A 25,539-nucleotide genomic window follows, 5' to 3' on the forward strand; every position below is an offset into this window, starting at 1 on the left:
TTTATTACGAAATTTATTTATTTTTGTTAGTGATATAATTACAATTGTGTTTCTTACAGCACTAATTTCTCATCTTATGAGAATCACATCGATATAAGTTTTAGCAAAAAACGTATTTTCTTATTTAATATTATTTATTATCTGTTAATTCGCTTTATAAATCATTGATTTCTTATTAAGTTACTAAACGTTGTGTATAAACAAAAGATGAGTAAAGAGTAGAGTCTAGAGTCTAAATTTATCTTATTAATATACTTTGTATAACAACCTCCATTATGTCGAAGGACAAAACGTAACTTGTCTTTCAACCATTATTGTTATCGCGGCATTTGAAAATATCGCGATTTTATGTACACGTAATTCTACGAATTACCCTAGCCAATCAATATTCAGCCGCCGTCATAATATATGTATATATAATACACAAAATATACATAAGTATATATATATATATATATACACACACACACACATATATATATACATGTATAATATTGTATATATATTTAAATTTGTTTATATATATGTATATATAATACACAAAATATACATAAGTATATATATATATATATATATACACACATACATATATATATATATACATGTATAATATTGTATATATATTTAAATTTGTTTATATATATTTAAATATATATATATATATATATATATATATATATATATATAAAGTAGCTAGTAATAAAAATAAAATGTTAAAAATAAATAGGACCACTTCGTCTTAAAAGAGAAGTGCGCTACGGCGCGATATTAATTTCGTATGACTAGAGAATCGTGGCATTGAGAGGTCATTAAAATTATCAGACATGTAAATTACGCGTTTATCTAATATTTGAATATAAAAATGTTGCATTATCTCTTTTAGCTTTCTATCGAAAGATTATACTATTCTTTATATTAAACTTATTTAGATTTGAAATATTCATTACTCGACAAACAAAAATTTCAATACATGCAAATATACTTTTAATAATAGCATAGCAAACTATTGAATTAAAGTTAGACTATCATAGAAATCAGCGTGATTGAAAAACTTTTTTTCTTTTTCTTGTTTTTAAAAAAGTTTTAACTTTAAAAAGCTTTTTTCTTTTCTCTCTTTTTTATTTTTTTACTATATTCATGTAATGTCATAAGCAATTATATAAATTTTTTTAATGCACAATATGTCAAAATTAGCTTTTTTATATCATATTATGTAAATAATGAAATCATTGTTACATATTTTTGTTCAATGATAGGGATTCTAAATCATATAAATGTCAATATTGACAAAATTTGTACACACACATATATTGCTACTAGTAAAAGAACTATACATCCTTTTTGAAATATTCTAAAATATCTCTATCGTTTGTATAGACTGTGCTATACTAGTCCAATTTTTTAAAATAAATGTTTTTTTAAGCAGAGTCTCCAAATAGTCAAAAAATAATTGCGATTAAGTATGAATGTTTTATGTATAAAATATAAGTTTTTAGAGGTTTATATATAGGTCCTTGACATTAAGAATAGGCGTTATTAAATCGTTGGCCATATGCAGAGAAGAAAGAGAAAGAAGCCTATGTCCTTTTCTCTGCATTGTATAATATTAAGAATATTTAGAAGACGTAATTTTTTACATAACACTTCGAGAGACGATATCACTCTCGAATGTGTTGCGACTACTTATTTATTATAAAATAAAAATCGTTAAATTTTTCGTCATAATAAAACTCAAGTAAAAATCACTTTATTTCACTAAAATGATTATTGCGCGAGAATCGGACGCTATTTAAATAAACTTTCAAGCCTAGTGTTAAGATTCTCTGTTTTTCCTTAAAGAAGAATCTTGATGCAATAAAAGAGGTACTCTTTCTTGCCTAACTTCAGGAAGCGCTGCTAGCTCTTGAGCCGGACTTCCTTGCCATATACTTCTCGTTGCCATTTCCTGATAGCCTCTTCTTCTTACCTGCAATTCAAACATTCTTATATTTGATATAGCTAAACATTTTGGTTGAGATTGCTTGTAACTTTTTGTTGCATTGTATTCAGGAAATTCGAGACATCATGAATATATAAATTGTATTACTTGTCTATGATGAAGCTCATGCAGGTACAATGTAGACAAAGACATGTCGGCAGCGGTTAATTCCGTTGGTACTGACGGATCTGCATGTGTTTCAATGACATAACTGTGGCCTGATCCGAACACAGAAGCACCTAACGATTGATTTGATATTCCCTGTTGCAGACCGTACAGGAATCCTCTCTCATTGTGCAATGGACCTTCCTTCCTGGATACACCTCGACGTATAGTAGACTTTGCGTTGAATGATTGATCAACGCCGACTGACATAGCCGACGTGCTCGGTTGATTTGTAAAAATGTTGCTCATACTGGGTACACTCATTTGATTCATCGTGCTCCGAATAATATTTGACACGTGTTCCTTATACTGTAATGATATATCAAAGCATAAAAATAATTCTCATAGAGTTATTCAATGAATAAAAGAAAAAAAATTAATACTTACACCAAGACCGGATAAACTATTTAAACTGGCTATCAGCGGATTGTTATAAGGATCAGGATCCGCAGTCGCTTCTTTTTTAGCCCTTTCTCTCAAAGCAGTCACAAAATCCTCCGCGTGGGACGGCGGTTTCCATTCAGGATTCGTTAGGGTGAAATGTATAAGAGACAATTCGGTCTTGCCGTCTTCCGCCTGGGTATAATGATTCGACATCGATATGTAGTACTTATCGACATCGACACCATACCGATTACCGTATCCGATGTTACGCTCTTCTTCTTGTAAAGGAGAAACTGTGGGACTGTGCGTCACAGTCTGCCACATAGGATTGCCATGTTTGCGCACGTCCATCTGGGCAAAACTACACACGTCTCCGACTCCGGCAACCTCGATAGTGAAGTTACGAAAAAAATCTACAATCTCTAAAGCTCGATGTCGCATACGGAAGCACAAAATGTACGTCGTCACGAATGGAGAAATCAACTCTTCCAGGAGATGTACCGCGCGGTACTGGAATAGCTGCGATACTTGAGACCTAGTGTTCAGCGTATGAGCGGTACCCCGCCAACTATCCGGTCTATAATGTGTATGAGCCAGCACAGCAGTTAGAAGAGTCTCTGGACACCAGACCAGATTTTCGTCGGGTATTGCTGCTTTTGCGGCTGCAGCTACGACGCCTAGCATAGTCATGTAGGCGACTACGCGCTCCATCGAGAATATCGGCTCGTAAATCACTGTTATAATTAACAGCACCGCTAGTATGCTACCAGTGATGAATGCGATGTGCTTGGCGAGTACTGTCATTATCGGAGACGTGAAGCTGCTCATGTATTTGGAAGCAGGACGGTACGCACGACTAAGACGGGCGTTCAATTCGTGATCGAGTTCGTTGAAGTGACGCAAGTATAGCCGACCATACAGGGACCACGTGCGCATCGCTAAAACGCTTGGTTCTCGCTTAATGGTCTGTCAATAATATGTTTTATCTGAGTATATTACACTAGAGAATATTAATTATTATATATATATATAATTATGTTAAAATTTTCATTGAGAAAACACATAACTAGAAAAGTTTATTATTCACCTCAGCATAATTGAAGAATGTGTAGAGAACTTGCCACAGGAGAATGAGAAAACACAAAATAAAATTTGCGATACCGACCCACAAGATATGTTTGGATAATAATCGTGCGAGTTCTTGCCTTTTGTTCAACTTTTTATAATCTTCTTTTAGGTGCCAATTATTTTCAAATGGTGACCATGGTCCCCCTAAAAAAAAAATCAAGATTAATTCTCTCTCCACTTTTGGCAACATTTACTCATCGCACACATTATGAGGTATACTTACAAAACAATAATAATTCTATATTATATTTCAGTCCCCGTGTCAAGAAGATAACTTCTCCTATAATGGGAAATTTTAGCCGTACTGGTAAAAGAGACTTGTTGATCATAGCTACCATATAATTTTTGTGTCTTAATATTCTGTGATATATATCTAACTCTGTAAGTTCTCTTTTGTGAATACACATTTCTTGCTCCTTTTGCACTTCTATAACTCCCTTTTGAATCTCATGCCAAGTAAAATTGTCCAATTCACTATCGGCAATTTTAAGCGCTGTATTAAAAAACATTTTGATTTCCCAGAACTGCATCAAGTGATATATAACTTTGATAAATTGGAGAAGAAAGAAAATAGCTGCAACTATAAGAAGACTCCAATAAAATGAAGAGATTGACTTTACGCAATCTCCTAAGCATATTATGGCGTCACTTTTGTGATGACTGGTATCATTAGCATCTCCACCACTGAAAATACAACAAGACGATTATACATTTATTATATCACTTGCAAGAATTTAAAAAGTTCTACAACTACACATACTTATATATTTTACTGTAATCGATGCAGTGGAAGAGGTAGGTAACAAGGCCGACTACGAAAGCGAATTGAAATAACTCCAAAACTTCTTGCAGCATCATACAAAGGAAGCCATGCTGTTGATGATAATGATACATTCGCGTGAAGAACGAGTCCAGATCTTCAATGTGATTCCATCGCGCTTTGTTCCCCTCTGGTACTACATGGATTATAACGCCTGATTCTTGAGGCGTCTCCTCACGTTCATCTTCATCGTCTGCATCTTCCTCCTGACCCTCGTAAGGGTGTATACGTTGGTAGCTACCATCCAATACCGTCGTCATCTACAAATGTAAGTTATTTTGAAACCTTACAAACTTTTACACGTTAATTAAAATAATTATTAACAAGACAACTATTATAAAGAGACGCAAACACTATATTGGAATAGTATAAAGTTTTTTCTAATTAATAAGATCTTACTGTTTGGCCTCGTCGGTTTGGCTCTATACAGGTAATGACAGTTTCTCGTTTCATTCTTTCATGTCATTAAGCTTATTTAACTACCAGTTGATGATTGCTCTGCAAACATCTGGAAGCAATTAAATCATACTAAACATTTCTTAGTTGCAATACATTTTCAAAGCATCAAAATAATGTATTAATAATTGGAATAATCAAAATTTGAATTTTTGTAAAGAGTTTTAAAAATATTGTAATGCAATATCTTTAATATTTTAATAAATATTAAAGATACCTCATAAATATAATTAGGTAATAAATACATATAATTGTTTCTTTTGATATTAAGAAAATTATTGTATATTTCTACACAAAAGATTCTTAGAATTTAAAAATCTTTTTTTGAGAAAACTGCGCATTGATATTCAAAAGCAAAATTCCAACGCAACAATGAACTGATTTTTTTGATGGAAAATGATTTATATCTTTTTGAATGATATATATATATATATGCTATTATTACAAAACTAAAAGTACAATGCATTGTTGCAAGTTTAGCATGTACTGAATGCATGCCTTTTGAATAGATATTGTTCTCTTTCTTTCATTATACATCTTATCAAAGGATTAAATTTGTAGATTGCTCAATCGATTATTCATCAAACTGTACATTTCACCTTGAAGTATTTTCTTAGTGTTACAGCAATGTACAATACACTTGTCTCCCATGCTTACTTTCTTTTCCCAAATACAATAGCCAAAAATCACACGTGTCAATAGAGTCCATTTAATAACACTTGTAAAGTAGTCGAAAAATTGGAGTATTTCCAAAATTGTATATATAAAAAATTCCTCCACTTTTAAACAATAAAGCTAGAAGTTCATGATATAACGCGATGTGAAAGAAAGCACGTAGACTAGGCAACCTCCTAAGAAAATACAGAAAGAGCAGTGCGAATGCTAAATTGTTGGTTAAAGAAGGTACATTCGAGGCCTCGTTCTCCTCGTTTTTACTTTACATTTCAGAGATCTCGTCGGATTCTCTGGACGCACATCGAGGAACGAGGCGAGAATTCATAAGACGTCATACGTGCTCTGCTCGTCGCTTTGTTCCCTGCATTTCGGTTGACCTTTATCCGACGAAAATAGCAATGTCGCTCGCCTGCGGAGCGCGCGAAGCAGGAAGAGCGACGCGATGTTTGGAAACACAGCTGATCTCCATAAACAAAGCGCAACCTGCCTTTGCTGCGTTATACCTTCGGAATCGCCGTCGAGCTCCGAATCCAACGAGTGCCACGACGAATGTTGCAAGCCAAGCGTTTCTTTGCTGGTCGCTGCGTTAAGCGCGATCGTGCCCACACTTACATATTGATCTCCCGCGCGCGATTATTCACTGATAATTTAGACATTGAACCGTTAAAATTGCACATGTGTCTCTCCGCGTTTTAACATCTTCGCTGACCGAGCGCTTTCTCTATGTATGCATGTCAACCTCGATGCTCGACACTTTGACAGGCAGCGCCGCGGAATGATTATGCACTACTTGGCATGAATCACATCCTTATCATTTATTCGTGTATTCGATGGTTATCATCGTTTGACAAGCAGCTTCGTCGTCGTTCCGTAAGCAGCGCTGATTTCAATGAGTTGGCGCATCTACATTTCGAGTGCACATTGTCGTTCAATTTCGAATCGTTTCATCGATCAGGATCAGGAGCACGATCGGTTAAAAGTTTCGAAGCGTTATTTGAACGACATCGAAGCTAAAAGAATCTTTGACATGTCGAGCGACCTGGACTTCTTGACAATGACGATATTCGTTCGTATATTTTATGTTAACTATCTTGTTAACTACAGATATGTATATGTATTTGGTTAAACAAAGGTATACATATGATGCTGCGATTACTGCAATGGCGGACCCTGGGAAGGAGGGGGGGGAGATAAATTTTTTCTTCCAAGATTACGTTTCGAAACGTCCTTTTCGAAGAATATTTTACTGATAATTTATAATGTACGTATAACGTGTACTATATATAGTTTTTTAAGTAAAATTTTCCTCGAAGAGGATGTTTTGGAACGAAACTCAAAAAAAAAAATATATATATATGTGTGTGTGTGTGTGTGTGTGTGTGTGTGTGTGTATATAATAAAATATCTCGTATAATAATAAGACATATGTGCGATAAGCACATGCACACATAACTCATATTCTCCATCATTAACTTTATAAAAAGATAATCACTACTCTCTCGGTTATTATAATCCTTTGACTTCGATACTCTCGTATTTTTTATGCAAGGAATTTTCTGACTGAGGGAAAAAATACAATGTTGCATTCAGTTGTCTCGATGCGACATGAGCATGTGTATTAATATTTTATTCGATGAGAATATGACAATGTGGTTGAATGTAAAGGGGACGCGGTATCCCTCATTAAAAATACGGCGACTTATCGTTCTTACAATTATACAATATTTAGAAAATTATTACGTATCGAAAGAAAATTACAACGAGAACAACCCTCTTTTTCTCTTTCTTTCTTTGTCTTTAAATTCTCTCTCTTCGTTTTTTCTTCGTCTGTGACGAATTATTAATAACCGCGTAATTATAGGATTATAAAGTTGAAGAATCGAACTGTGTAATTATAACATAGTAGAGGAATTACAAAGTTGAAACAATCGAAGCTTTACATATATAGCTTATTGTAGTTTACTCGATGACTTACTTGACATTTGCAATTTAGTTATTTTCACGATATTTAAACAAGTAATATTCATATATATTATAATATAAATTTATTCCATTATTAGATAATAATATAAAGTGTGTGATATCCCGATAAAATATGCGAATATTTCTAAATTCTTGTTTTTTTTTTTCATTTCTGATATAACGTTAAATTATAAAATTAAGATTCTTAACTTATAACAAAATTATATGCTCTATCTTTATGTTAGATAGATTAAATTTATCAATAATAAAAAAATTACATTTAAAATTAGATGCAAAATACAAATGTCGTTTGTGAAAATTATTTTCGAGTAATTAATTTTGCAATGAATTAAATTTGCTTGTAATTTTGCAGTGAATTCTGTATTAAAACTTATATGACTTTGCTTAAAATTATCACATCTTTAATTTATAAATTTTTTAATTAATGTATTTAAGATACCTGGGACAGTGTCAATTTTTTTGGATTAACTATATACTTTCGTGTAATTGTTTTAATAAGTTATTTGTAAAAATACAAAAAGAATGCAGATACTGTCTCTAAATTTTTTACTATACACCTTGGGTGGTGTATGGCGACCTGTCAAATGGTCATCGAGCTGTGCTAAATTGTTGTATAATGTGTTTACTATTCTTATAATAATACATATGTACATTTTGGTGTTATCTCAATTCATGGATATCGTTCTTATCGTTGATAATATTGATGACTTTGCCACCAATTCTCTAATGTTTATGACTATAATCAGTGTTTGTTGTAAAGCTACTATCGCCGTATTACGTCGAAATGCGATCATCGATTTAGTTCAAATGTTGCTGAAGGATCCGTGTAAACCCCAAAACGAAGCCGAAGTGGCAATACAAATTAAATTTGATAAGTTTATCAGGTGAGAATGCAGAATTATTTATGTGACACTTTGTGATTATGACAAAAGATTGACAACAGAAAAACACGAAAAAGGAGATTTTTACAAAATATACTTATCATTTTTGATTCGCAGGTCTTGCTCGATAAAGTACTCACTTTTGGCGACAGGTTCCATTACAAGTTGGACGATAGGAGCGGTGATTAACGTTATGCAGGGTCATTTACCATTCAAAGTTTGGCTGCCATATGATTATAATAAGTCTTTAATGTTCTGGATTACATCAATTCAACAGATTATAACATTGATTTTTGCCACTATTATTAATGTTGGCACGGAAACTCTGATTTTCGGTCTTTTTTTGCAAACGTGCGCTCAATTCGACATTTTTGAAAGTCGTCTTCAATTAGCGATTAATAAAACAGCTCGAAGTCGAAAGGATTTTTCATGTATTTCATCGGAAAAAGAAGGAACACCAATATCGAGATACATACATCATCATCTCATTATTTACAAGTTAGTTAATACACATTTCTTTTATTATACGTCATAGATATTATTTTAATTTAATAATTGATACTGTAATATGTTTAAACGATATATCATTTGTACAATTGGTTTTATAAAATCAAAATTATAAATAATTGTAAATTTGTATTATTTTGTCATTTATAACATTATATTTATTTGGTTTTATTTATTTTATTGATTAAAAAGGCATCTGTAGTGCTAATCTTTTATGTTTTAATATAATTTTAATATATTATTTTATTATTATTTTTTTTATAAATTGTGATGTTAAATTTTTTTATTTTTTTTGTGTAAATTTTTATATATATAAATAATGAAATCTCATAATTATGTTGATAATGAATTCATTATCATTACAACAATTTAATCACGTTATGTGTGTAAAACTAATATGAGTGTGTATAACTAATAATTACAGGTACGCCAAAACGATGAATAGAATATTCAGTCAAGTACTTTTCTGTCAATTTTGTGGCAGTATATTGGTATTATGCACATGTCTGTATTTTATGTCAACACATATTACGGGCTCCGAAGGTGCGACTTTGGCAATATACACTATTTGTATGTTTGTACAAATCTTCGTTTACTGCTGGTCTGGAAACGAAGTAATACTTAAGGTAAAAAGTCATTTGTCTATATATATTTCTTCGGTATCTGTTAACAAATAATATTTTTAATTGTTACATCTATGATGAATGTTTCCGAGATGTATGTAATCTTTTTTGTATTATATATCAAAATCGGTATATGAAATAATATAATTAAAAATGTATATATATATATATATATAAATTAATATTACTTTTTAATAAAATAACTATTATCTTTGTAATTTTAATAGAGTAATAGCATAGGAAATGCAATATATCAGATGAATTGGCCAATATTATCGCTCAACGAGAAGAAAGATCTTTTAATGATAATGAGACGTAGCACAATTCCTATAAAATTTACAAGCAGCTTCTTGATAACTTTCTCTCTCGAATCTTATAGTAACGTTAGTACTATTGTTGAAAAATTATAGTCAAATAAGTTTCTCAAAAGAATTAAGCAAATAAAAATTTATTTAAGGCATTTTAAGATATGCTTAAGATATTAGTAGGAATATTTTCTATTTTTATTAATAAAATTATAGTTTGTGATCTAATATGTATTAAAGCTCGGTTATCAAATAAATTTTAATAATTTATTTTATTAAAAAAATATCTAGAGAATCTTAATTTATATTTTTGTTTTTTAGATTCTGAAAACATCATATTCAGTATTTAATATATTACAACAGTCTTGAAATGTAAGTAATCGAAAATGCTTTTGCATCAAACACAATCGTAATATTTAGTAGTTTTTAATAAATTTAGTATAGCTATAAAAATATTAAAATTTATATCTACAATTTATCTCATTTTTACCTTTATTTTTTCTCATAATTTTCTATATATTCGTCTTTTATATATTTTGTTTAAATAGAAATAATATAATTTTATCATAAAATAAATATTGCTATTAATCACTAAATTATAAAGAATAAAATTTGACATTTATTAATATATATTTATTTAAATTAAGAAAAATTAATATTACTTTAATGCCTCCTGATTCATATAATAACAAAGATTTTGAAATAAGTTTTTATTTACTAGATAACACTTTTATTCTACTGATTTTTTTAATAGTCAGGATATATGTATATCAATTTTATATGTAAAATATTATATTGCAAATAATATATTTTCCAATAAGTAAAACGAAAAAGAAATATAACACAATTAACTTTACATATGTTTAATTGCAATATTTACAGTGTATCTTGGAACATTACACACGCAGTAATAGTCTTAAAAATACATCCTCGAAAGGATATTACTCATATGCATATTATATATATGCATATATTACGTTAAAAATAGTACTTTGATAACTTTATAAATGCACACTAATAATCATTAAATAAAACTCGCCAAATTAAATATACAATATCGTTACAATTATCTCATTATGTATATCAAAAGACTTGGAAACATTCATTTGTCTCGTTGTTATCTTGAATTATAATATGATTGTCATTCGCACAAAGGTGATATATTGTGCTAAAAAATCATATAATGTTGTTATTATAGTAGTAATTAAATTTACATTATATCATTATTAGTGTAATTTAATTTAGATTATATCATTTTTAAATATTTGAATAGAAAATTTATAAAAATGTTTGGAGAATATTTTAATGATATTTTGACGATATCTATCTAATATCTTCATATTTCAGATCACTATTAACACGCAATATATCATCATTGCTATATGCTATCATATCATCACGTATTCTTAATTATATCGTGATAGACATTGTATTTATTCAAACGCGATAAAAAATTATATATAAATTTAATTCTTTAAAAGACACTGTTGTGTAAGCGATTATAAAAGCTATATACATCTGCTTTTTTTGTTTTAACGCGCAGGATGTCCATTTTATTGATTAGAGAAAATATGTCGGAAATAATAATGTTATAAAAAATTGAATCTGTCTCTCCGAGAGTATGATATTCGGTATGTCTTCATATCTAATCTAAATTCTTCTTGATAGGTCATGGGAAACGTTTCCAAATCCTCGCGGACGAATACATTTTGCGTGGTCCACGCAATTGCTTTTTATTTTCATGCGACTTAGGTCTAGATCTGACCCGGACGTCGCACCGGTATCCTGCGTCGAGGTGCCAAGAGACCGTTTAAACCGTCCTGTTTCGTGCTAGCCGTCGTGCTAGCCTCGACGGACGTCGCCTCGGAGGTCGGCTCGGTCTCACCGAAGGAAGTGACTTCTTCTTCGAGGGATGCATCCTCCTGGCTCGTCTGAGTTGCCGGCGTTGCCTCGGTTACTTTGCGTCGCGGTAGCAATGGCGATCTTCTGATCGCTGGCGGCAACGGCGACTTTGTCGTTGTTTTCGGATGCACTTGTAGCCGATTACGGGTCCGCAATTTGTTCAGGGGATTCGGTGTGGTCGAGCGAGCTGGTGACAGACTGGTTTCCGCTGGTGCCTGAAAAAGGAAAAAAGTATTATTTGAATGCCGTGGATAGAGAGTAAACGTGAGTTGTGTTTTAAAAATCATATAAAAAGTAACACTTTGATGCATACACATAAGTATAAATTTTCTTTTCTTCATCTCTTTCCTATTTTCTTCTTCTTTTCTCTTTCTTACTTTTATTTTCTATCTAGTTTTTTCTTGCGCGCTTATTAGTACTTGCAATGATGCTTATTATTTGCGACGACCTCGCGAGACCGTAAAGTCGAAAGGTGAAAAGCGATCGTGTGCACCGTCTTCTGCTGGCTGATGACATTTTGAAAGGCCATCCAGTGAAAGTAAATTCCGAGAGAGAACTTTGTCGAGAATGACATCACGGTGTCCTCGTACCTAATTTCGTAGTGTATGCAACTGGCTTGATACGACTTTTCCATGTATACATATAGATACATACATGTAATATACACATGCAGGAGGTAGAAAGATTTGACCTTACTTTGGCACGAGCGGAATCATTTATAGATATTTGCATAATTATATATACTTGTTCCGTATTTGTTACGTAGTATCGTAGTATGTTTTAATCTGACCAAGAAATGAGTTACATTCGAGATAATAAAAATAATAAAATAAAATCTCTTGGCTTCTTCCTTACTATTAGTTAGAAATAGAATTATAATTATGAAATATAATTATGAATATAACGACAATGAAAAACATTACACACTTATAGATTTCCGCATTGTTCTTTACTTATAGATGACAAAATATATTTTACTATTTATTAGACATTTTTTTTTAAACTGTGTTTTGAGATGCATCGTTTGTAGAAGAAATATATGAAATTTATCGTACGATTGGACAGAGAAGGTAATTTCAAAATATATTAATACATATATGAAGAAATAATATTTTAGAGAAAAATAATTGATATGTACTAACATAAATAATGAATTTTAGGTACCTCGTGTGTCTCCTCCTCGGTTCCCTCTCCGGCTGGTTCATCGACTGCAGCTTCTGCAACTTCCGGCGCAAACGTCGTCGAAGTCGCCTGTCCCGGTTTCTGTCTTAAATTGACTCTGCCAACTGGCTTGATGACCGAAGGTCTGATCACAGGCGCACCAGGAAGTCGCGTGCGCACAACACTCTTCGGGGTCCCTATCGTAACTTCCGACGCAGTTTGGCCAACGACCTGAGCACTGACGTCGGGATGCGGCGACTCTTGGGACTCCTCGTCTCCTGGCGAGCTCGTAGTCGGTCGTCCGCGTCTTCGATTGATGTTCAACTTGCTGAAGGTTGGTCGAGCCGCACCGGCACCGTTGGACGTCGCTGAAGAGCCGCTGTTCGTCGACGGTGCTGATGTCGTCGATGATATAGCGGTTTTGCCACCGGAAGGTGCACGGAACCTGCCGCGACCGGATACTGGTTTCTCCGCGTTCACTGAGCTGGAGCTCTCCTTCTGTATGGTGTCCTCTTCGATTGGTTTGGAGCCTGGTCGAGGTCGCTTGAATCCATTACCATTAGAACTACCACCTCCGAAACGTCCTCTGACTTTCTGGGTCGGTTCTGATGCGGTAGCTTCGGTGCTCGTGCTAATGCCACCGTTGGATTTGAAGCTGACGACAGAGCAACGACATGTGAAAGGACGAATACAGACTTGGATACTTGTAAGTAAATTATACTTGCACAAGTTATAAATAGTTAGAAATTTAATAATAAGAATAATAATTAACTTTATATGTTTATATTTTTTCATGTTATAATTATGTGAATTATAATGATTTATTTCTAAATGTTGCGTGGTATAAATAATTAAGAAGAAAATAGATACTTTTAAATACAGATAGATCCTACTTATTATTCAATGCAAAAGTTTTATCGCACCATCTAGAAAGAAAAATTAAATTTATTAGAGTGAATACAGAACGCGCACGTACCGATTTCTCGAGGCAACCGGGCCACCGATTCCAGGTCGTCGGAACTTCCCTCTTCCTGCGGGAATTTGAGTAGTAGTAGTCGATGCTTCTGTGGTCGTCGTCGTCGTTGTGGTTGTCGGTTCCGTCGTCGTTGTCGTAGTTGTTGTCGTTGGGGTATTAATAGAATCGATTGTAGTAACAGTAAGTTCCGTCGTGGTCGCTAAATCGGTTGTGATCTCGTCGTCGGATGTCGTCGTGTTGTCTTGCGTTTCGCCAGTCTCATTAGACGCGTCTATCAAGTTGTTTTGTCCCTGTTGCAGGAAGGCGTAAAGATCCAAAGCAACCTTGTCCATGATCGACGAATATTCCGTCGTTGGATTATCCGTAGTGTCACTGACAGTACCGGCATAGTTCGTTTCGCTCGACGTTTTGTCTTCTACAGAGTGTTTGCTGTCGGATCTCTCCAGGGCGACACTCTCTTTGTCGTCTTCCTCGTTGGGACGTGGCGGTTGACCTCTGGTCAGTTCAACTTCGGTCTAAAAATTTATTCATCTTTATAACTTGAAAAGAAGGTAATATTAATTATATAATGAATTTATGATTGTATAGTGAAATATTTATATATAAAATTACGTTACTTCAATTTTTTATATTATAGATATATTGATATAAAAAAGTTTTTGATGATAAAATATTATTTAATAATTTTTTTATTGCTTTTGCAAAATGCATTGTATCTGATTGCTTAAATATTTTGATTTTTGTTATTAAAATAATAAATTTGTTATTAAAATATTTAATTGCTGAAGAGAAATCGTAGATTGATTAAAGTTTTAGAAAGCAGTTCCGCAATTAAACGGACGAAAGTTTATTTTAATTTGTTTAATTATACTTCAGATATTGCTGCAGTGTTGCTCGGACGTCTTTTAATAGCAGGTGCCGGTGTATCGTCAATCGTTTCTTCGACAGGAGCGGGCTCTTGAATCCTGTGTGGTCTACCACGATTTCTAATTAATAGTTTCTCATCGTTATCCTCATTAGGGGTAACGCCCAAGAATCTAACGGGCCCCTTTGGCAAAGTTTGTGGAAATTCAGGACCCTCCTGATGAGTTCGGAAGCTGCTGGAATCAACCAGATCCAGACCTGGTCGCGGTCGATTATTACGGGCTCGCGAGGATTCTGTTGTGCCTGTGTTATGGTTAGATCGCGACCTATTGACACATAGAAATTAGGTATTTATATATTTTATTAAAATATAGACTTCTTTTTTTCATAAATATATTTTATAAATATATTTCTCAAAAATGAAAGAGATAGAAAAACATTGATAAATATGTTACATTACGAAATATTCATTTTTTCCTGCTATCTGTTATAACATTTTTTATTGCGTGATAAAAATTCAAAAATTGCAAAAATTGTATATGATGTAAAATTGATAATGAGATAGTTATATGTTAATGTTTAAGTGTATTAATTGTAATATATACCTTGGTGGAAAACGTGTGTTTGCAGGCAGCCTTTCCTCGGAGACAACGTCTTCGCTCTCAACCAATTGTCTACCTCTGTTGCCATTTCTGTTTGGTATGACCTCGTTGTTGCTGGGCTCCACGGTACTCGATCTCTCTACGGTATTGTATTTACTCCTGTTGCTGACAATGCCTCCTCTCCTAGGCGCGGAGGTTGTTCTAGAAAGAGTGTCGTAAGAATTCGTCACAGCCGAACTTGCCGTACCTGCTTTATTTTCATCTTCCTCGTCGTAATAGTAATATACATATTCGTATTCATAATCTTTACCATTCGGTCCTTTCTTCACCTGTTAAATGTAGAAAAAACAAGTTTAATTAAATATTTAATTTAATTGAAATTTTGAAAATAGTCGCGCAAAAGAAAAATATTTTTAATACATACAAATTATATTCATTAGAAATGTTTGTTGAGAGCTATATATATGTTTCATAAAGACAATTATCATTATTTTAGTTTACTAAATAGATAGTGTAATATACCTGAATACGAGAATTTGTACCAGCCGGTACTAGACTGACGTCACTCAAATCTCCGAAATTTGCTTCCGAAAAACGCGCGTAACCATCTTTGCTGTCTTCGCGAATAATATTTACAGGAACAAAGTCGAAAGGACTGTCTTTATCATGTAGTTCACGCGGAGTTGTCAAAACGGGTAGCATAGTCGTTGGATATTCTGCGCTAAAAATGCGTAAATACGGCGTTATTATTAATTAAAAGAAACAAGTATCAATGTCAATTAATTATTCGAGATACTTATTATGGGAATTATCAGAAATTTATACATCGCATGTTAACGCGTGTTTCATTAATGAAAATATTTGCAATCCGGCGAGCTACGAAAATGTTTTACCTGACGTAAACTCCTGGAATAACTTCGTCCTGCTTGCTTGACGATGGTCTTTTAGAGTCAACTTTTTTTATTTTTTCGTCCTGCAAAACCTTTCCTGCGTCGCTAAAATTTTCGAGCTCCACTCGTGCTTGCCTTCTAGCGGTGATATCAGAATCATCATCCACAGTCGAGTCTAAACGTCGGACAGGTTCGAGTGTAACTTTTTTTTCATTGTTCTCAAATTTTGGAATGACTTTCTTAATATACTTATTGTCTTTAAATGCGACTTTTTTCTCGTCAAAGTATTCATCATCATCATCATCCGATGGTCTTGCTATATTTCCCGGCAATTTGTGTGATGTTACAAATTCTGAAATTTTGTTTTTTCAAAATTGAACATAAACATTTTATAAAATTTAAAAATTCTTGCTTAAATATTATATATTTAGAAAATTTATAAAAATGAATGGAATTTTTTTATTAAATTCAATGTGTTAAATTTGTTTTGCATGAAAATACTTGTGAATTAATACACTTAATATACTTAAATTTTCTTTTAAAAAAATGTTTGCACAATAGGTACCTTCAATTTTAACGGATCGGGGAGGCTGATACGTTGTTACCGCAACATGTTTTACTCGATTCAAATTGTCACCGGATATCTGCACGACATCCGAAGGACTGTCAGCTAACGTGCACGCAACGACGCCATATATTCTGTAAGTTTCAATATAAATAAGATATGTCACAATAGAAATCTATACTGATTATTTTTAAATGTTGGAAAACATTTAATTATAGATTTTATAAATAGCAGCAAAAACCTTTTTTAAACTTAAATAACATTATGATACAAATGCAATTTTTTATATATACTTATTGGAATTGAACTAAAATTGAATCGAAATTAATTGATTTAATATAAAGAAAATTCGAACGTTCTGCTATTATTAATATTTACATTATCTATAAATCTGTGTATGAATGTATGATCAACGCAAAGAAAAAGAGAAAGAGAATCATCATATTATACGGTATGATGCATTATTAGCGAAAGTGATAAAACACATATGAGGTGCAAGGAAGCGAAATGTAACTGACGTGGTAATATAGCTAATGCAAGGCTTGACATGGTGAAAGTTCACATCTAATCATCGCATTCACGAGCTGCATCCCACTTGCTTCTCTTGATTATACGATCTTTCACACTCGATTATACGAGAATTAGATTTCATTATGTTAACGCGAAACTTACTTATTACTAAGATAGAATTCTATAACTTTGTGCAAAAACGAAAAAGTAGCTTATATTTTATAAAACATTTACTTTGTTAAGATAAAAAAATTTTATAAGAATAAAAAAAATTAACTTGATATCTTTTTATAGAACATTTTTTATTGTTAATTTATATTAGAAAAATGATTAAATATTAAATGTCAATGCCTCTGCATATCAATATGTACGATCTCGTTTTTTTTCTATCAAAATTCATGAAATTGATTATGGAACATAAAACGTCCCAGAGGTATTGAATTTTTAACATTTATTTATTCTTATTATATATGTAAATCGATAAAATCTCGCTATTTTAGAAATATTTTCTCAAAGTTTTTTGCATAAATAAAATAAACTTATAACTTTCTTAGAAAAATATCAAATATTTTGTGCAAAGTCGAAGAAAGAGTATTGAGAGAATGAGAATCTTTTGATTTCATGGTATTTTGTATTCGCAGAAACGATCAATTTCCTCCACGAATGAAGGAGAGCAGCTTTTGAAATTAACACAAATGTCCAAGATTTTTTCTTTGACGAAATATATGGTCATGCAAGGTTGATTATGAAATTGACATTTTAAAAAAGCGATTTCTCCGACATAATTATCGTATATTTTCAATGTAAAACTGTTAAGATGATTTTAATATTATAGCACTTTTTTACATATAGCGTCAGTTATATAATAATAATTTACCTTGTAATATCATTTTTATGTTAAAGAAATGCAAATCACGCAGTTTGTAAAAATATCTTTCGAGAAAAAACAAGAATCTCATTCCATTAATAGATTTTTCATGCTGTTTATTGTTCGATTTTGCTCCTCTTCATCATAACTTTAATCTTACTATTATATTTTTTGAAACATAAAAGCTTTGCGATTGATGAAACCAAAAGAAAACCTTTCTTCGCATTAATGTTAATCACACGAGTTTATTATTATGTTATTAATTTGTTACACTTATGGAGCAGATAAATAAGGATACGACAGAAAACTGCTGCTGAATGAGTTCATTGTTCCATTTGAACGATTTTCCGGTATACAGGAATAATTTGCAACAGAATACATTTGCAAATAAAGTAAAACGAATTATAAGATTCACATTCGTAGTATACTCACGATCAGATCAATATAGGATTGGATGTATTGCCTAGCATTTCTATACATATTCATAGCTTTTTTTCGTTGCTTGAAGAATATACAATTTTTCCGGTTTCAATTTTTTTTACAGCAATCGAAATTTTAACTTTCTATTTCATTATGCAAATTTTGAAACAAATTACCGGATAAAATTTTGCAATCTTACATTGCCTATAAATTGTTTTTGATTATTCGGTATTTAATCTTTAATTTTTTTTATAAATTTTTTTAAATGCAGCTTACTCAATAAAAAAAATTGAGATAATCCAAGTTTAAGATAATAAAGAAAAATGTTTGAAAAAGATTGTTTTAATTTTTCTAAATTTTTTTAATCCAAAAATAATTATAAATTTTGATTATACTCCACGTTTATGCAAGTTTTAAATTATTTTCAGATTGCCAATTTTCTTTTTTTGCGAGATGTAAAATATACGAAAATGTCTAGTTTGACAATAAAAGGAGCAAGGGTTATAACAAGATGTTCCATAACTCAATCTTACACTGAAGATGGAGGGATACTTCATATTGGAATTTATCGTGAAACCATATGGAGAAAGCGGTCTTGCTTACAAGCGTATCTGCATAAACATACTGCATACGTAGGTATCTCCAGTGGCACGAGACACTGGCATTATATAAGTCATAATATTACCGCAAAAAATCTATTACTAGCTAATAAATATTATTTTTTTGTGCCACCTACGAATGTTTTCCAAGAAAAACTAACTGGTAAATACATGAATCTCAAATAAAATTATCGTATAAAATTATTTCTAAAAACTAAATTAGAATATTCAATTATAGTTCAATTTTTAATTGATCTTTATGAAAAGATATCACACATATAATAATGCTATAAATTTGTCATCAAATCTTTAAATATAATTTAAATGTTGCATACAAAAGAAATATATTTTTCCTAATTTATAATATTAAATAAAATTAGAGAAAACAAAAAGAAATACTAAATTACTAAACTTTTGCATTCTCTTTTTCATGATCTTCAGCAGATTTATATTTAGTGTAGAGAATAGCATTTTGTTCGAATCTTTTCATAAAGATCAATTAGAAACTGAACTAATTGAATATTCTAATTTAAAATAATTTTATACGATAATTTTATTTGAGATTTTAATAATACATATCAGTATTTATCAATTTTTTCTTGGAAAATATTGATACATTTGTAGTCAACACTGCGGATCAGTATCATAAAATAGCAATGCGAGTAATAAAGTACTTTAAGGCGCAATGATCTGTTGACCTAAACTTTCTACTGCGTGTATAATAAGTTTTGCGTGATGATTCGAATTATATACATACAATTATTACATACAAGCATATACATATTGTATAAAAACATGCAATAGTGATTATTTAAAATATAATTTGTTAGAGAAATATACATATAATTATCAGGAAGACTTTTCCTCACGCTCACTGTTATAATTAAATAAATATAGTTTTCTTCTGTGTTAAACAATGCCAGATTATTACAAATGAAATTAGAATGCAACTAATGTGCCACTAATAAGAAAAAGTGTTGTAATTTCTATATATATTCTATTTGTAACGCTCATATTTGAAAGTAATATGAATCTAAAGTGTAGATGATCGTCTATTACTCGCATATTTTATTTTATGATAAGTCTTGTTTCAAAAAATATCAGATAAATTTTCGAAATCTATAAATCTCAAAAGTCAATAGAATGTCTCGATTAAATTTATGTAATTATTATCTATAGTATATTTTATTTTAAAAAATTAATCTGATTGCACACACTAATACTAACAATAAATCTATATATTATTTTTATTTTGGACGAAGATAGATATTTTTTATATGGATATATTTTTATAAATATTTTAAAAATTTAATTATTTCTTTATCTTTTATTTATATATTTTTTACATATATTTTATATATAATATTTTCAATATACTTATAAATATAATTATTATACTTTTTATATTTAAAAGCCTTTTGACTTATATATAATAAAATGATATTATCATAAGGCTATGATCTAGTTAATTTAATTTCTATTTTTGATTGATAGTTTAAAATTGAGAGCACTCTATATGCGGTTAAAAGTTTCTCTCAAATAAATGATACGTACACAATATTCTGAATGAAACTTTGTATAATCGGCATATCTAACATGAGAGTGAGATCGTTGATTGCACACACCTTTCGCTACGATAACTCTCGTAACTTAGAAGCGTAATATCTTTTGCCCATGAAAAGCCGCTTTCTTTCAGATCGATACTCATTTATAATCATTAATCATAATTCAAAGTAAGAGTTTTGAACAAGATCTTTTTATTCAGTATTCGAGTACAAGCTATAACAAAAACTGACATGTATGTAAATTTTAAAACTGTTGCGGTATAATTTCCTCGATGTATCAGCATGTATGTTACATTCTCGATAATAATCATTAAAAGTCAAAAATCGAGATGAAATAGCGATTAGACTTGTCAGTCATTAGGCACATGTCAGTTTTATCTCATTGTTCATTTTCGAAGCAAAGGAAGTAGCAGAGTGAATTTTTTTTCTGTTAACTGTACATACTATGGAATTATAAATGTAAAGAAACATAAATTGATTTTAAAAAATTGTAGAAAATTAAATATTTGATGATATTTGTATAGAAATAATTAGAAATTGATTTAGAAGCGCAGCGCATAGCGTGTTTGCACTGTATAGCGATTGCATCAAAGATACGCATGAAATGTTGACTAAAACTCAATTACTGTTTTCAGTGAATGTGAAAAGAAACTTTATTTGAAATTGAAATTTATAGACGGACAAACAAATCGCGAATCTAAATAATCTTTTCTTTTTTTCTTATGCAGGCATATATTTTTATCTAAAAAAATTTAATACACGTATATGAGATATTTCTAATATACAGCATATTTCTAATATATATCATATTATAGTCTCTGGAAATTTTTGAAATAATCTCTTTTGTAAAACGGTTTAAAATACCGATTAAAATATTAAATTGCAATTTAATATTTGTTCATTTTAAAAACGTTTAAATTTTTCACAGGTCTATTGATGAGATTGCTGCCACGTCCCAGATAAATGAAGGAAATAAAGGATTAACGTCATTGACAGGAGTACTCACAAAAGCACGCCTCTAAGCCACATGTCTGCACTAGACACTGTTCTTTCTCCCTCGTTCTACTCGCCTCTGCTTCCGTGAAACAGCTGGTGTCAAGAACAAAATTGTCCTCGACGTATACGAGTAAGTACTATCCGGTTTATATATCGGCACTCCCTTAACAATATCGATATATACTTTCTCTGCGAATACTACTCGACAATTTGAAATCGTCACCGGTCACTCGCGATCATCTCTGTCTTCCTTTCGACCGATCGCGATCAACACTGGGCCTCCAGTCGGACGCAAAGAGATTGATCCGTACAACTGTTCACTGGGTGAGCCGTTTCTCCGGGACGTGACCTATGTACAGTTTCGTGACGCGACTTGGTCGACGAGGCGCGAAACAAATGAACGAACGAGCGAGCTAGCGAACGGCGGGGCGAACGCACCAAGACAGACGGAGAGAAGGAAAGATCGAGTGAGAGTGCACGTGTATATGGGAAAGGTATACAGACAGAGGAGAGAGACAGAGAGGGCAAGAGAGAGAGATAGAGAGAGAAAGAGAGAGAGAGAAAGAAAAAAAAATGAAAAAAGGGGTACTATAAGTAAAAGTAAGAGGTAGCCGAAGGACGTGGTGAGGGTATGAGAACGGTGGCGAATGCAGGCCTCTACTTATACTGCCACCCACCACGTCCTCCTGGAGAACACCCCACCAACTTATGAAAAGTGGACACCACGTAGTCGAACTCAACTTGATTCAGCTTGGCACAAGTTTCCGTCTATATAGCAGGAGGTCATCGAAGATCCTGGCTGTACATTCGCCCCTCTGGTTTATAGTTACTTAGTTTTCGATCTAATCTGTCTGACTTCTCTCGTCTCAAACTTATCTTCATTATTACTACCTTGCCTTATCTTTAATCGAGAACTGAAAACGACGTGGAAAATTTATGAGCTAAGAATGTTTTATTTATTAAAAAAGTCCTCCCTTATCCTGTTTATTCTATTATTATGTTATTATATTATGTCTTATTTAAAAAAAGGGATTGACAAGTGTTAGACAAATAAGACTTTTAATTTTTTTTTTTTTTTTTTTATGAAAATTTATTTGTCATTGTAATATATATTCTCGTCTTTTCTTTCAAATGTCGACATTTGATTCGTATTAATCTCGTTAGCGAAAAATTTTATACAAGACTAGCAAATTTTTCTGACAATAATTGAAAAAGATGGCGTATGTCGATCGTTGTCGTAGGTGTCAAGGCTCAGTGAAACCGCCAGCCGACAGCCGTATAAATTATCCCAGCTTGGAGCGTCGCGCCGAGAATCAGAAGGCATCTACGGCGTTAAAGGTCTCTGCGTCTCATTTCGCAAGAAGAATGTCGATCCGTCAGGACCAGACCAGACTATTATAATCCTCGAGCCAGAAAATATTGAACAATCGTACATTGATACAGTTGTTTATTCTCTTCAAGAGATATTTTAGAATAGTTATATTTTAAAAAGAGGTGGAAAGAAAGATTTTATCAGATATGTACAGTGCAATTTTAAACAAGAATAATTTTGAGAAGCAAGTACATAAATTTTATTTTTTCTAAGTCTTCTTGATTTTATTTCAAATTATAAATATATGACGATTTTTTTATAATACTTATGAAGACAATTATATAAAAATTCAAAACAAGTAATATCAAATAAAATATAGACTATATAAATACAATCTTAGCCATGACAATATTGTACATACTTTGAATCAAGGTTGGAACGATCACTTCGCATACAACGTTGCTATTAGTTTGTATTAGAATCGTTTGCAAATATTTAATTTCTTATAATAATGATTATTTTATGATATAATGAGTTTATATTTAAAAATATAAATTACACGTCAAATTATTGACCAAATTTTTCGAAATTTTATGTTCCAGCTGTTGCTTACAACTCGCGGATATGCGACCAGAAGGGAATCTGCGGTGATCCTCCGTAGGCGTATAGATGTACACGTGTGACGACCGATATATGTATACGTGTGCACATAGTATATCTACGAGACTTTCTCTCGACAAGGAGAGCACCCGTGCGCGCCCCTTGAGTAGAGGCAAGCACGCGAAACGCGGGAGAACAATGTCTTTTTTTTCCTCCGAGTTATTACACCACGAATGGGGTGACATAACTACGAGGTTCAATCGTCGGAACAAGCTCTCTGCGCCTACGTAGACCAGCATAACTCTCAAATATTGCATTGTGCATCATGCGGAACGGGGAGAGTTCGTAAAACAATATTGGAATCTCCAGATCTGATTTACGACGTAAGAATAGCAAGAAGAAATCAAGTAAGAGTCAAAGTATATATTACAATATAATTATTACTCCATTGATGCAGTCGCGAAATTTTCTTTTCGCAACGATTTGGGATAAGAAGTGGAGAATAATTTCTAAATATCTATAGATTTTTAATATCTATAGATCTTTAAATCTCCCAAACTTTCAATTAGAGTTCAAAGCTAAAATTGATACGATGTTGATACCTTTTTCTAGTCATACAGTAGCGAAAAGGCATTCACGGTGTCTAATGTATTTATACGATTTGTCTTTTGTAGACGTTTGAAGATAATTACCATTCATCGCGACGTGTACGATATCCGTTGCAACGACGGACCTTCTACGTGCAAGTCGAAGGCTAAAGGCGGGAAGGCCATTGACACTGCGTGCCGTAAACACTCTTCTGATGCAGCGTACACGTGAAAATTGCCGTTGTCCAGTGGCCTTGTCGAATAATAATTATCCCTATCTCTGTGCTGACAAAATCGAGATTGAGATAGTAATGTACATCATGCGTAAACGTAGAAGAAAGCCTGCAAAATCTCAAGGATGACTTCCTACATTAGCGACACTTCCGCGTCTGGCATTTGTCTGCTTATGCTTTATGGTCGACGAGGTATAAAAATGCGTTGAACGTTTGTACACTCGGCATCCATCAATGGAAGTATAGTAAAAGACATGGAAGAATGAACATTTTTAATAGCATCGACGATTGAAACGTCCCAAAAAGAAAAAAGATTTAAAACGGAATGTGTGGTTTTATGAATGAATTCTTTCCAACAGGTATATATTCACATTTACTATTAATTAAGAATTGTAATATATATATATATATATATATATATATATATATATATATATACACAAAAATCTTCAATGAATGAATTCGACAATGAATTCGACAATGAAAAATAATCCTTTTTCTTTCTTGTTTTCAATTTATTATAAATTTGAGATATTTTGTGATAACCAAAGATATGTGAAACGACCCAGTGCACTTTAGGTCTCGATAGTCTTGGTAAATGATGTGCTCTTCCTTTCTATCGATAGAGTGAAGGACTCCCCGTTACTAGAGCTACTTTAAGACGGTTCTCGATCGCCTGTTTCTTGAAGACCCGAGGTCATTGGTACACATACGCGTGCACTTTGTAACAGAGTCGAAATCATCGATACGTACACTCGTATGCTAGCGGGAAACGAGGAACCTTGACTGCACTTTCGCGGAACTTGCACTGCATCCCAATCGACCTTTAAAGGACCAACCAATCGTTTTCCCAATACTTTCGAAAGGCAGTTACAGCTCGATATACTCGACCAGAATCCTTAGCGCCTCCGAGCGTAAAGACACCTTTAACACGTATGTATTATTGAGACTTTCAAAACTCGATGGAAAGCCTGTTCCCTGTCT

General features: G+C 32.3%; 3 protein-coding genes and 1 long non-coding RNA gene across 12 annotated transcripts in view; 2 read left to right on the forward strand and 2 right to left on the reverse strand.

The window, feature by feature from the left end:
- Atg9 (autophagy-related protein 9) lies at window positions 1-6,361 on the reverse strand. Of its 3 annotated transcripts, none has more exons than XM_029322967.2 (8): window positions 6,110-6,361; window positions 4,875-4,983; window positions 4,416-4,735; window positions 3,879-4,339; window positions 3,615-3,799; window positions 2,531-3,493; window positions 2,087-2,452; window positions 1-1,966 (listed from the first exon to the last, which is right to left on the reverse strand). In XM_029322967.2, exons 2-8 carry the CDS (start codon window positions 4,926-4,928, stop codon window positions 1,814-1,816), a joined length of 2,502 nt encoding a protein of 833 aa, XP_029178800.1. In that variant the 5' UTR covers window positions 4,929-4,983; window positions 6,110-6,361; the 3' UTR covers window positions 1-1,813. The 3 variants fall into 3 exon arrangements, with proteins under 3 accessions (XP_029178800.1, XP_029178801.1, XP_029178799.1); XM_029322968.2 differs by having other exon boundaries at window positions 5,944-6,361; XM_029322966.2 differs by having other exon boundaries at window positions 5,873-6,361.
- On the forward strand, window positions 5,229-11,072 carry LOC114946477 (odorant receptor 46a-like). 6 transcript variants are annotated; one of them, XM_029322974.2, is made up of 6 exons: window positions 5,229-6,867; window positions 8,350-8,473; window positions 8,588-8,968; window positions 9,402-9,603; window positions 9,828-9,983; window positions 10,227-10,370. In XM_029322974.2, the coding sequence occupies exons 2-6, from the start codon at window positions 8,397-8,399 to the stop codon at window positions 10,272-10,274; spliced, it is 864 nt and encodes a 287-aa protein (XP_029178807.1). In that variant the 5' UTR covers window positions 5,229-6,867; window positions 8,350-8,396; the 3' UTR covers window positions 10,275-10,370. The 6 variants fall into 6 exon arrangements, with proteins under 6 accessions (XP_029178807.1, XP_029178809.1, XP_029178810.1 ...); XM_029322976.2 differs by having other exon boundaries at window positions 5,229-6,672; window positions 8,336-8,473; XM_029322977.2 differs by having other exon boundaries at window positions 5,229-6,672.
- On the reverse strand, window positions 10,753-22,438 carry LOC114946515 (uncharacterized). Its single transcript, XM_029323043.2, has 9 exons — window positions 21,834-22,438; window positions 16,866-16,999; window positions 16,304-16,652; window positions 15,933-16,131; window positions 15,414-15,739; window positions 14,816-15,134; window positions 13,945-14,459; window positions 12,972-13,623; window positions 10,753-12,022 (listed from the first exon to the last, which is right to left on the reverse strand). Exons 1-9 carry the CDS (start codon window positions 21,854-21,856, stop codon window positions 11,660-11,662), a joined length of 2,880 nt encoding a protein of 959 aa, XP_029178876.2. The 5' UTR covers window positions 21,857-22,438; the 3' UTR covers window positions 10,753-11,659.
- LOC114946517 (uncharacterized) overlaps window positions 14,810-25,539 on the forward strand; it is a 26,049-nt gene continuing 15,319 nt past the window's right edge. The window contains exons 1-8 of one of the 2 annotated variants that reach the window (XR_014926396.1): window positions 14,810-15,155; window positions 15,439-15,554; window positions 16,862-17,001; window positions 19,092-19,295; window positions 21,756-21,953; window positions 23,738-24,142; window positions 24,410-24,914; window positions 25,182-25,488. This is a non-coding gene — a long non-coding RNA (uncharacterized LOC114946517). Of the gene's footprint in view, window positions 15,156-15,438; window positions 15,555-15,904; window positions 16,491-16,861; window positions 17,002-19,091; window positions 19,296-21,755; window positions 21,954-23,737; window positions 24,143-24,409; window positions 24,915-25,181; window positions 25,489-25,539 lie in introns of those variants that run through there. The other variant, XR_014926397.1, reaches the window with a different exon arrangement.

This window comes from Nylanderia fulva, unplaced genomic scaffold (assembly GCF_048542155.1).
Source record: "Nylanderia fulva isolate GAGA-0341 unplaced genomic scaffold, ASM4854215v1 Scaffold9, whole genome shotgun sequence".
NCBI lineage: Eukaryota > Metazoa > Arthropoda > Insecta > Hymenoptera > Formicidae > Nylanderia > Nylanderia fulva.

What these genes read in the sequence shown, in the direction of transcription:
- LOC114946515 (XM_029323043.2), bottom strand. Translation starts at nt 21,856, where the DNA reads ATGTGGCTTAGAGGCGTGCTTTT. An exon ending in CCGATCCGTTAAAATTGAAG is followed by an intron (nt 16,653 to 16,865) that starts GTACCTATTGTG and finishes ACAAAATTTCAG; the next exon opens with AATTTGTAACATCACACAAA. An exon ending in ACACTGCAGCAATATCTGAA is followed by an intron (nt 14,460 to 14,815) that starts GTATAATTAAAC and finishes ATAAATTTTTAG; the next exon opens with ACCGAAGTTGAACTGACCAG.
- Atg9 (XM_029322967.2), bottom strand. Translation starts at nt 4,928, where the DNA reads ATGAAACGAGAAACTGTCATTACCTGTATAGAGCCAAACCGACGAGGC. An exon ending in CAAACCGACGAGGCCAAACA is followed by an intron (nt 4,736 to 4,874) that starts GTAAGATCTTAT and finishes TTACATTTGTAG; the next exon opens with ATGACGACGGTATTGGATGG. An exon ending in GATTACAGTAAAATATATAA is followed by an intron (nt 4,340 to 4,415) that starts GTATGTGTAGTT and finishes TTGTATTTTCAG; the next exon opens with TGGTGGAGATGCTAATGATA.
- LOC114946477 (XM_029322971.2), top strand. Translation starts at nt 8,112, where the DNA reads ATGCAGATACTGTCTCTAAATTTTTTACTATACACCTTGGGTGGTGTA. An exon ending in AAATTTGATAAGTTTATCAG is followed by an intron (nt 8,474 to 8,587) that starts GTGAGAATGCAG and finishes TTTGATTCGCAG; the next exon opens with GTCTTGCTCGATAAAGTACT. An exon ending in CATCATCTCATTATTTACAA is followed by an intron (nt 8,969 to 9,401) that starts GTTAGTTAATAC and finishes TAATAATTACAG; the next exon opens with GTACGCCAAAACGATGAATA.